General features: G+C 30.3%; 1 protein-coding gene across 4 annotated transcripts; it reads right to left on the bottom strand.

Annotated features, from left to right (window-relative positions):
- Nucleotides 1-363: 363 nt before the first annotated feature.
- On the bottom strand, nucleotides 364-11788 carry LOC127256129 (pentatricopeptide repeat-containing protein At1g10910, chloroplastic). 4 transcript variants are annotated; one of them, XM_051281987.1, is made up of 14 exons: nucleotides 11418-11788; nucleotides 10298-10382; nucleotides 8968-9231; nucleotides 8580-8882; nucleotides 7765-7869; nucleotides 6297-6396; nucleotides 5655-5974; nucleotides 4942-5118; nucleotides 4736-4864; nucleotides 4156-4463; nucleotides 3812-4035; nucleotides 3319-3359; nucleotides 3142-3231; nucleotides 364-540 (listed from the first exon to the last, which is right to left on the bottom strand). In XM_051281987.1, the coding sequence occupies exons 1-10, from the start codon at nucleotides 11705-11707 to the stop codon at nucleotides 4233-4235; spliced, it is 2004 nt and encodes a 667-aa protein (XP_051137944.1). In that variant the 5' UTR covers nucleotides 11708-11788; the 3' UTR covers nucleotides 364-540; nucleotides 3142-3231; nucleotides 3319-3359; nucleotides 3812-4035; nucleotides 4156-4232. The 4 variants fall into 4 exon arrangements, with proteins under 4 accessions (XP_051137944.1, XP_051137935.1, XP_051137929.1 ...); XM_051281978.1 differs by lacking the exon at nucleotides 364-540 and having other exon boundaries at nucleotides 2785-3231; nucleotides 3319-3349; XM_051281972.1 differs by lacking the exons at nucleotides 364-540; nucleotides 3142-3231; nucleotides 3319-3359 and having other exon boundaries at nucleotides 3670-4035.
- Nucleotides 11789-12188: the final 400 nt, after the last annotated feature.

Here is a 12188-nt window from a genome sequence, read left to right as displayed (position 1 = left end):
AGTACTAATATTTTGAAGATTATATAGTGAGTTAATGAAGTAACATAAATTTTTGGATAAATTTATTTACACAATTTTTCTCACATTTTGCTATTTGCTATTGGGACTCTATGTTTCTTGAAAAAAAAAAAAAAAAAAATTTCTCTCACAAAATACCAATCAGACATTATTTTAATATCAAATCCAAATCAATTTTTCTCAAACTCAATCAAAAGAAAATGAATATATAAATGATTGTGACTTATTTATAAGTTAATATAATATTGAAAGTGTACAATCAATATTAAAAGTCATTTTAAATGGATGGATCTTACAATATTGGAAGTGTACAATCATATTAAAATAATTTTAGATGTATCGATTTTTATTTTTTTTTTATTTATGCGACGAGTCATAATAATGAGATAATTGGTTGTGAGAGCAATCAAAATGTAATAATAGTAATTATTTAGTTGCGAAGAACTATAATTAGATATTGATATCGAATTGTCATTAAATGATGTCGTCGATTGGTTGCAGGAGCAATCAAACCATTGAAGTCTGAATAAAAACAATCATATTTTTAGTGTTAGGAAGCCATTAGAATTCGAACAATAAAGTATGCAAGAACAAATATCTCTAAGGACAAATATAACTCTGTAAGTCGTAAATGTGACGCTAAATCTTAGGATATGTGACAAAAGTATGAATTGGATTTAGAATTCCTACAAATTTAACATTTTTAAAAAACAAGCGGTCGGTCGAGATGTAGAATTAAAACTTGATGTCATATCTAACTAAAGTCGATTCTTCAAAGATAATTTCTTGAATAACAACATCAAGAGTGGAATGAGATCAAAATGTTCATCACTGATCTATGTCTGTCATAAGCAATATCGAATATGCTGAACTTATAACAGTATAGTTCAACCAAATAGGAATTTTATAATTCTTTATGTTTCAATATTCATCTTTAAGGTATATATATATATATATATATTTGGTTTGAATTTAATATTAAAATAATATATGATAAAATATTTTGTGAAATAAAAAAATATATATATTTTTTTAAAACACGAAGTCCGAATAATAAAAATTTACAGTTTGAAGTTTAGAGACAAAATAAACAAATCTTCCGAAAATTATAATATCTACATTCATAATATGAGATGGAAAGACAGGTGACAGACATTTTCAATCACAAAAAGGCATAAAAAAAAAAGAGAGAAAAAACTATATATTATAATAGAAATTAATTTAAAATAAAATTGTGGATATAAATATTAGAATTTAGGTAAAATATAATTAGTAAGTAATTAAAAAGTGTATTACTAAAAATAATTATTATTTAGTAAAAATAAATATAAATTAAGATTAAGATAAATAAATAGTTTAATTAAAATTAAGAATGTTAGAAATTTTAGGGGAAAATAATGAGTTTGTCTTATTATCGTTAAAATAAAGAGTCTATATATAGGTCATACAAAATAGACTCGATAGACTCAAATTTAAGTAATCTATTAAATCTAAAACTGAATATCTAAAATATCTCAACAAAAAAAATTATAAAATTTAAAATTTAAAATGCGATTAAAGTGCATAATTATATTTCCAAAAATAGAAAGAACAAGTTACATGGAACAGACGAAAATAAAAAATATGGACAAATTATCTGAAACGGAATGAGTGCAATATATGATATAAAAATATTAATGGTAATGGGACCGATGGGTCCGATGATATAAAAATATTAATGGTAATGGGACCGATGGGGTCCGAATTCCAAATCCTATTATGTAAATGCACTGTACAAGATTTTTTAACATAATTTTGGCGAAGCACGGGCCATGGTGCCAATGTAGGATATAGAATATCTGGGACATTGTGTATTTTTTTTTTATTTTTATTATTTAATATGATAGTTGGTTTTTTTCCACTAAATTTATACTACCTCCGTCTCATATCTATATATCTATTTATTTTTTGCATAAAATTTTAGAAATATTAGTATTATATTAAAATAAAAAAAAATAAAGGTAAAAAAACTAAATTAACCCGTATTATATGATACAAAGGTAATGAGATTTGTGCAATATATTATAAAGTAGAAAGGTATTTTTAATGTTAAGATGGTACAATTACTTTTTTTCAAAATGAAAAAATAGATAGATTATTAAAAGATAGAGATAATATCTTTTTTAAAAAAAAAAAATTGTTCATAAAATATTTTTTATTTGTAGAAAATTATTTTTATATATTTTTAATTTATATTCTTAATATTATATTTATTTACAAAAATATCATAATTATTTATACACATATTTTTTTATGTATTATATGCAAAATTTTATTAAAAATATAAAATATATTTCCTCCATTCTAGTTAATTTGTCTCCTTTAATTAGACACAGAAATGTTAGATATTAAGTAATTAGTAAATAATTAAAAATATATATTTGTAAAAATATTTATAAATTAAAATTAAAATGACTAAATAGTTTAATTAAAATAAAAAATTTATAAATTTTAAATTTTAAAATATAATTACAGTGTATAATTATATTAAAAAAAAAGACCAATTATATGAAACGAATAGAAATACCTTTTTATAACAATAGATTATTTTAGTCATTTTTACTTTATTTTTATTATATTCCAATATAATATTAATATTTTTAGAACAAATAGATGCATAGAACAGATAAAATATTATTCGATTATAAAATATCAATTATTCAATACAAAATATTATTTTTTATATGATCCGCACACAAAAAGCAAAAAGTGAATGAACAGACTAAGGTTTGTTTTTAATATGTGAAGCAACACATTTTTCCCATCAATAAATAGGACAAGACACCAGCTGTACGGCGCACCTTTCAATGCACTGTTGAAAGTTTACCATTATTATACCATTATTGCATCAGATTTATTGATTCTATTCATTATTCAAATTCCGATATTCTTAAAACTTAACAAAAATGAAGATATGTGACTTTTAAAATCCAATTTAGACTCTGCCAAAAAACTAATTTCGACTTTACTACCAAATAAGACAGCTCACAGTATCCCATTTATCTACAGAAATGCAGCACAGATAAATTGAAGCAAAGTAAGGATAAGAACCTGAAAGCAAGTAAAGAGTGGATAAGGTTTTACCAGTGGGTGCCATTCAAGAACTGCATTATGTGCAGCCAATCCCTGTCATTTCATATAGAGGAAATCGACCATTACTGTATCCTTCATTTGCTGCACAAAGAAAATAAAATAAAATAAAATAAAACAGGAGATTCTCTCTACATGCTGGAAAACTGTAGGAAATTCACAAGTGCTCACCGTTTTCTGGAGAATGTAATTGTCTTGACACCTGCTCAGTTCTGAACCAACATTACCAGGTGGATAAATAGTATTAACTATTCAAAGTAGTGAGTTATGATCGATAAACTTGAACCAAGATCAAGTGTGCATTACATGACAAGAATGAAGTCTAGAGACAGTAAACAAAATCATATATTGCATCCATCTCTTGTATCCATTATTACATGAATCATTAAACGTTAAAAAACGAAGAAAAAAAGGGACTACACAAGCCATGGTGAGAATTTGTACAAAGCATTTTTTGGTCAGTTCTTCAAGACTTTAACAGAGATAATGTAGTTCAATCATCAGTAGTTACTATGAAAAGAATTATGAATTTTTTTGAGATGACTGTATAACTGGATTAAAAACATATACATATATATATATATATCTTCTGAAGTAGATACAAGAGCAGTACTAGATGAACCGCGATGTGATCGTGAATTTAGAAGACTCGGATAGAACTTACTTGTTTTCTGTTAACAATGTTTATAAGTACACAGCTTCAACAACAATGGCTTGCACCTTTTGTAGACTCCCCATGATATGCTAATATCTTCAGAGACCAAAGCCTATTGCTCATGAGGAAATTTCTCGTAAGAGTCCAGAATTCCCAGCTGCGACTAATTTCAATATGTCCAATTCAGACCGCTTTGCGTGAGCAGCAGGAGGTGTAAGTGTCTATTGTGACATCTAAACCAATACAAGGCAGTAAGAAAAAGACATAATCCATCAGGAACCTTCTATATATGTGTATATATATATATGTATGCATATATGAGAAGAAGGCAGTATAGAGAAACAAAAGCTGACCTGACAGGATCAGCTCTCGGTTGCTATAAAGGGTAATCCAGAAGACTACTTTGTGGTTGAATGTTTCCAGGTCAAGTTCATTTTATTTTCCTTTCTCGAGATTTATTTGTCTTCAACACCATGGAATGCTTAAACAATAATTCTGATAGAGAACGATGTTCAAGCATATGAGAGTTCTCAAGAATCAACTTCCTTGAAGGTGATTCAACACAATAGTCATGACCAGGCATCCACTGCAGCAAATGAAGCAGCAGTTCTTTCTTTTCAGGCTCCTCGATGTAACGGGAAATGGCCAGGTAAAATATTTCCTGTAACAGGAAATGCAGCAAATTGTCAGATCTCAAACCTGAACAAACAATCAATGCGGTATAAAAGAGTTGATCATATTGAACAGCGAATATTCTTTCTTTCAACTACAAACAAAAAAAAATCAATGTGGATGAAGCAAATTCTTTTTATTACAGAAGAGTGACATCAAGTCTAAATTTCATTGCGTATTGAACTAAGCGAATGATCTGCCACTACATTCGGTACCTAAAGCAGCATGGATTGGTCGTAGAAACCAATGAATAGACAATACCTGATCAACCTTGTACCCAGTGCTGTGAATAGCCTTGATAACATCGTTTACCAAATTTATATTGCCCTTTTTCATAAAGTTGGTAGCAAACTTTCTGATAGCAGGTTGAGGGATCAAGTTTCCGTTGTCCTGAAAATTTTGAAGTGCTTATTTATATAGTGCACAAGGAACAATAAATCTCAAAGGTCTTGTAGCATATTCCATACCTTGACCACGACATATGCATCTTTAAGAAGTTCACCAGAAAGCAATATATTTAAAATCTTTCCATGAAAAGCCTTGTTAATAGTTCTCTTGCTATATCTTAACATGTTGTACACTGAAAATGCTTCAGAAGGGGCACCAGCTTTACCAAGACGATTTATCAAAGTGGCACAAAGATCCTGCTTCAAGAATAAATGTAAGAAACAGTTTATCATAAACTTATTAAAAGATAAAATTTCACATCTCATCCCAAAAACTAGAACATTATCGTACCATCTTCATACGATTTATAAAAACATCACCTTCCAAGAACTTATCAAAATACTTTTTTCAATTAGGATATAATTGCTTTCAATCAAGCTACTAACAGCTGGAAACAGGAAATGGACAACATGAAAACTACGACATAGTGAGGGAATATAAGACAAGTGAATGTGCTATTTAAAATTCAACAGTTGAATATTCTGTCAGACAAAAAACTTTAGGCCACAACTACCAGTTAATCAAGCAGTTAGAAGATTCCAGATGATAGCAATTACATGTCATATCCCAAGAAAATCTAACATCAAGAAATGGAGAACTGAATTGTCGCTTTCAATTAGTTCACCATGATAGAGATAAACTATACCAATTTCTACAACCGATTTGAATTCATTGCAGCATAAGCTAGGACACAAAATGTCAGACATATATTTAGAAAAATTCCACCGTTTACCTGGTCGAGATGATGACCTTTCTTGTGCATGTCCTCCATGGTGCGATACGCAAGAAGATACAACTGCTCCTTGCAGAAATACTTAATTAGAATATAAAAAGTATTCCAATCAGGAATAATTGCTAACTCATCCATTTTCTTCATCATCTTCATCACATTATCCATTTCTCCAGATCGACAGTAAGCACAAAGCATTGAGTTTAATATAACAACATCATACTTGTTACTCTTGATTTCATATTCACAAGCCAACTGCTTGGCTTCTTCAATGAGCCCACTACGGCAAAGGGCTATGATCATAATACTGTAGGAATAGCCATCTACAAGTTTTTAGGCAGTGTAAGTGTTAGAATGACAACTATCTGATGAATGAGATTTAAAAATCTAATTTACATACAAGGTCAAGCAAGTCTAGATTCACACTAAGCCATATACTCAAACAATTTTGAACTAAAAGAATGAAAATATAGAAATAAGATAATATTTTCAACAGATAAACTGAACAACACTGGATACAATCTCCAGATAAATCATCGTCCAAGATACGAAATTAGCTCAATAGAAGGTAAGGCAATCCGATACATGTTATTTGTAGTTCTTAACTATTCCAGCAAAAAACTTTCAGTATCCTACTAGACATACCAATTTTCAATTGCTTTTGCTTCATTTCTTCAAAAATAGACATGGCCTCAGTAACTTTTCCAGATTTTGCAAGGCTATCCATCAGTATACAGTATGGAATCTGCAGAGGTAAGAATTTGATAAGCCTTAAACATAGAAAATCATTAAAAACAGGCTCTATTGGGTTAGTATGTGTGTGACATTGAGATTATAATGATGTGTATTATCTGATTTTGAACATTGCATTTTCTACATAACTAACATTGTATAATGATTGATTAGTGTGAAAAGGTATAAGGACCGTGACAGGGAAAAATAATAAAGTTGGGGGAACCACACCTATTAAGGCTGAGGCTGTTTAGGAAATTTCAAATTAGTCCTAGGCCAATAGATACAAATCCCGGATGTATCAAAATGCAGCTGATCCCTAAATGCTATAGGGGGATAGCATATAGCAGGATAACCATTATTTAAAATTTTTTATGGTGCACATAGAATATAAATATAGGTAAGGAATTGAAACCACAATAATGAAGAAATTTTCTGAATTGATTACATATTACATAATCATTAGGCAAACATAAATCCTATATTAGGCAGTACCAATGCAAAAACAATGGATCACTGCTACTTTTGTAGTCAAATATAATCAGATTCAGATTTTGATAATATCCACATCATTTCCATCTACTCACAGATACTTGAAGATTTATTCTTCCTTTTCAATTTTTTCATCCACTTCCATTTCTTGCTCTTAATCTTGTATAAAACTGATCCCTTTAATATGTTCACAGATAATATTACTAATTTCGTCAGCTCGGATAGTTTCGAGAGCTAGCAGTAACTTTCTTCTTCCGTGTTACTTGTGTCTAGTGTATGCAGCTGGCTCATCAGACCCAACAACTTCATAAGTTATATTATTTCATCAAAGAACTCATCTTCAACAGGTTGTCAATTTTTTTCCATTTTCTTCAATTAACCAGTCATTGCAATCATCACTATCATCCAAGATAATAATCAATCACATTACAGCTTTCATAATGGTTACGAGATTTCGGTCATACTTTGGGTGTGTTTGGTTTGTAACCCAAATTAATTTTATAATGCAACTCACATAGTTTTCAATAAAAATACACTATTCTCTCTCATAAAAATCACATTTAAATACTATTTAAAACAACACTCAAATCCAAACACAAACCAAACCAACCCTTTATATAAACTGAATCTTGTATCTTTATACACTCCAACTGTTTCTCTTCCTGGAGCGATCTAATCATTAATGAATAAAATGCTAGTTAACTTTCCCAACCAATTAGTATATATCTAAATATAAACCAACAATACTTATTACTTAGAGCTATGCTACTTACATCTTCAAAATACTCCCTTTTCTTAATTTTAACAAGGTCAAAGAAACTGGTGTAACTGTGTCACAAAAGGAAAGAAACAATTACGCGTTCGACTTTTTGCAAGAACTGCAAATTACCTCATCTTCAGCATAGCCCAGAACTTGCAATTCATCAAGTATTTCTCTTGATTTCTCAAACATGCCGCTCTTGGCATATACTTTCAACAAAGTTGTTAAGATAACCTGCAAGAGATATATACAAAAAACAGGTAAATGATTAGCAAGTAAAATTAGTTTCCCAGAAGAGAATGATAGATATTGAATTTTAATAGGGCATAGTAGAACAGGCAGGAGGTAAAGGGATTCATTCTTGATATAAATAATTAGATAATAAGATATAAGGAGAAGTCCTTATGAAACAATAGCCCTACAACTAACTGTATGATGCCGGTCCATCAGTTAAATCATGAATAAAATTCATTACATAATTATTTCTAATAAGGAATGTTTATCCAAAGAATCCAAGAAAACAAACATAAAGAGCTCAGCTAACCCATTTATTGTATAATATATATATATATATGTACACATATAACATTGAAGCATTGAAATATTTTGTAGAATTGTAAATGACCAAATGCAAGCAAGAGTTTTTACAATATCCAAAATTTCACACTTAGAAGAATGATATATATTATGCTATTTAAATCTGGTATCAATAAGTTTCATTAACATTATGATTTTCCCTGAAAAAGTTGCAAAATTTTCCAGCATAAATGAAAATATCATTTGATAAATACATATAGACATACAACTTTCATGGAAATGTATGCTTAAACTCAGTTTTGAATCTTGTTTAAACCTTTGCCTTCCATACAGCAACCTTTAGGAATCTTTAAGAGCAATTAGAGAAAATATAAAAATTAATTCACTTAGAAGACTTGACAACCTACCTTATTCATAGTTATCCCTGCTGAACTCATCTCCTTGATCAATTCATCAGCCTTTTTGTAGTTTCCATCAACAGCATATGCATTTAGTAAAGAACTATAGTGGAAGATGTTGGGCGAATGACCCAGACTCTTCATCTCATCAAAGTATTTCTCCGCCTCTTCACATTGATTGTGTGAAGCACAGACTGATATAAGTGTTCCATACAAGACAATATCCATATCCAACCTCCTAAACTTAATTTCCTGAACCAAATCCATTGCCTTGAAGTAACCGCCTTTCACTTTGGTGCAACCTACAAGTAACTATATAAACCAAAAAGTGTCAATATCCAATTGATGTGGGTGCATTTACATATAATGAATATTGTAGATATTTAGAGTAGCATACCGTACTATAAGTAACAATATCAGGTACCAAACCAGCTCTCTTCATTTGATTAAACAGTTTAAGGCTACTGTGATACTGGCCACTCTTAATTAAACAATTTAGTGTAGAGTTGCAGACAGAGACATTCTTCCTGGTGCACTCATCTTCGATACTATTGTATATCTCTAGGGCTTTGATGGGGTCAGAATATCTCCCAACAAACTTTATATAACTGCTATAAGATGCAGTGTTAGTTTTTCCATGCTGCTGCATCCATTCAAAAAGCTGCAAAAATAATAGTAATAAATTACACACAGAAAAAGGATAAAGTTATTCAATAATACAAATAAATCTATGTTTTATTCTCGGTATGCAAGGTTTCTATCAAGAAGAAACACACGCTATATAAAACCTTTTATGTTTAGTTACTTTGCCTTCAGAGAATATCAGAATTTAAATTAGAATTATTCTGTATTATTACCATGGTATTAGACTTCATCATATGGAAAATGCTATACTGTTTCATTTGGTAAAACTAACATGGCAGCATAACCCTCAAATTATTCTTCTTGACATTTGATCATGTTTAAAAGGTTTAAGTGCAGGAGAAAACCCTTATTTATCACACTTAAAGGGAAAACGAGAACACATTTACATAATTAATTACAGACGAAAACGATGACAAGGGTTGTTCATTGTACTATCATACGCACATTCAAGTGACTGATACATTCACCAAGAATCCAGAAACTCTTGCCCTGTTCTTTTTGCATTTTTTATTTCTTCTACTATTTTTTTACTAAAGTTTCATTGACTCCAATAAAAACATACTCATTTTCCATACAAAACATCAAATCCAACCACTATTTCACCTAAAAAATAAGCTACAAAACATAAACCAAAAACACCTTTCTTTTTGGTCCAGAATCCAGAATCCAGATTTCAGAACACTCACCCCTTTCTTGTCTTTTATGTTTGAAAGAAATAACAGAAAAAAAGATAAGAAAAGAATGCTTTCAAAATAGTTGTGTACATGAGCAATCATTAAGTTATAGAGAAATTACTGTAAAATATCTGCAGGTATTTAAAGTCCATATTCAAATTTACAGAAATCTTAGCCTACCAAGGAAACAAGAAAAACAGGTATTTATAAAGGCACATATATACATATATACATATATACATATATATATATATATAAGCTTTATATACTCATCCCCGTTTAGAGCATGAGTAATACTATATCATGACATAGCAAGAAACATTATCACAGGATTAGTATTACAACACTATAACAATAGTGTCAACAAAAAGGGAATGAAATAACGTAAGAATAAATCAAAAAACAAACCTGACAAACATCATTCCATCTGTTTAGCTTCCCAAAATGGCGCAACACCGCGTTCAGATCTTGTGCTTCCAACAATTCACCAGATCTGCAGGCTGATTCAAGTTATTTCTTAGCTGTCTTTTGCATAAAGGAGAAAATTAAACACCGACCAGTTGAACAACACCAAGGGTGTGTTTCCCTCCATAATTCAATTTGACCGCTACTGATTGTTGTATTATATCAAACCAAAACAAAGACAAATCTTTTAACATCCCACAAAAGTTTGAATTTAATGATCAGACCCTCACAAAGAGGAAATGCTACAGGTACTTCCAGAACATCTAGTAAAAAATCTGAACATCATAACTAGCACAGAAAGTTAAGGGTAATGCAATCCAAGAGTTCAAATTTGTATATAAGTAGCTGTACTTGTGCAGTATGAGAAAGCACTATTGTTAACGAGTGTATATATAATAATAAATTGACCATGAAATGGTTACTACCAAATCATGCATTTGTCCAGCCATCTGGTAACCAAACAATACAATCTAACCAATCCAGAGTTGAGCAATTCGCACTGCAAATTTCGACTCTGAATGGATGCCCTGACATTCAATCAGCAGTGTTGGAGCCACATCAGGGCTCGGGGGGCCGTCATCCCTGTCACTACGGCGATCATATTGTTGATTATATAGACGGTTGTCCATTCAAATTCGATAAATCTTTATCAAGTTAATATTTTTATATTTATTGAATATGTCAAAATACATATTTTTGCCAATAATTCTGCTCAAATAATAAAAATATAGAATTTTTCGACTTCAACAAAACCCTCCGCACCTCCGGCCCCCTCGGCGTAATAACCGTAGCTCCGCCATTGTCTATCAGATATAAAAATTGAACATTTGACCTCCTTGGCATTAGCACTCTGATTAACTATTTTACAATGTCCAAATACTAAATCAAATTTATCTCTGCAGCACCCAAAAGTCATCCATAAACCAACTCTAACTAGAACATCACTCTTGAAAAAAAAAAGAAGAAGAAGAATTCCAACTAGATGCAACAGCTGAGTTTCTAGTAACTATAAAATAAGCACATTCCAATTATGTTCGATTAAGATAAGATGAGTTAAAGAAACCTCAAAAGAGCCGCTGCCAAATCAGATGAATTTTGAATATCTAGAATTGCAGCTTCTTTTTTTTGTTTGGAGACCAGGAGATTATTCGGAAGCCGGTTGGCCGCATTCTTGGGCTTACTCGGAAATTCGCTGCGTTTTTCAGTAACATGAGAAGAGACTGCGGAAGCTGAAACCCTTTCCGGAGGCGCTGCAAATGCGGTGGCGAGCTTAGAGGTCTTGGAGGATTGGATTGGGGAATAACCACCCAAGATGGATTGAAAGCCGGTAGCCAAGGCTGATGCAACTTCCATGAGAGGATTTACGAGCAATCTTCCCAGACGAGGGAGATTCAGAAATGGGATGACTCTACTCTACGTACGGACTACGGCTAAGCTTAGTGGAGAATTTGTTTTTAATATATAATACTTTGAATTTTAATTTAAATAAAAAGTATTTTGATATTTATATTTTTATTGTTAATATAAATTGATTTTATAAATAATAAATAAATTTGAATTTATATAAATACATATATTTATTGAGAAAAATGAAAAGCAAAAAATGTACTATCCCTTTTGGATAAAAATGTACCATTTCATTAGTTTTTGGTGTATAAATATTTAAATATTATTAATTATTATATTAATATTTAATACAAATAAAAAGAAAAAATAAATATATTTATTGATCCTTTATAATATAAATACAATAGTATTTTTAATGATAAATATAAACAAAATTAATTTGGACAATGACTTTTTTTTTTCTTTTTTTTATAATGTGGAAAGTCCC

The sequence above is a fragment of the Andrographis paniculata genome, unplaced genomic scaffold, assembly GCF_009805555.1.
Source record: "Andrographis paniculata isolate CXL003 unplaced genomic scaffold, ASM980555v1 Contig12END, whole genome shotgun sequence".
Classification (NCBI taxonomy): domain Eukaryota; kingdom Viridiplantae; phylum Streptophyta; class Magnoliopsida; order Lamiales; family Acanthaceae; genus Andrographis; species Andrographis paniculata.
The sequence above is the reverse complement of the archived record's forward strand: the minus strand, read 5'-3'. Positions and strand labels throughout refer to the sequence as shown.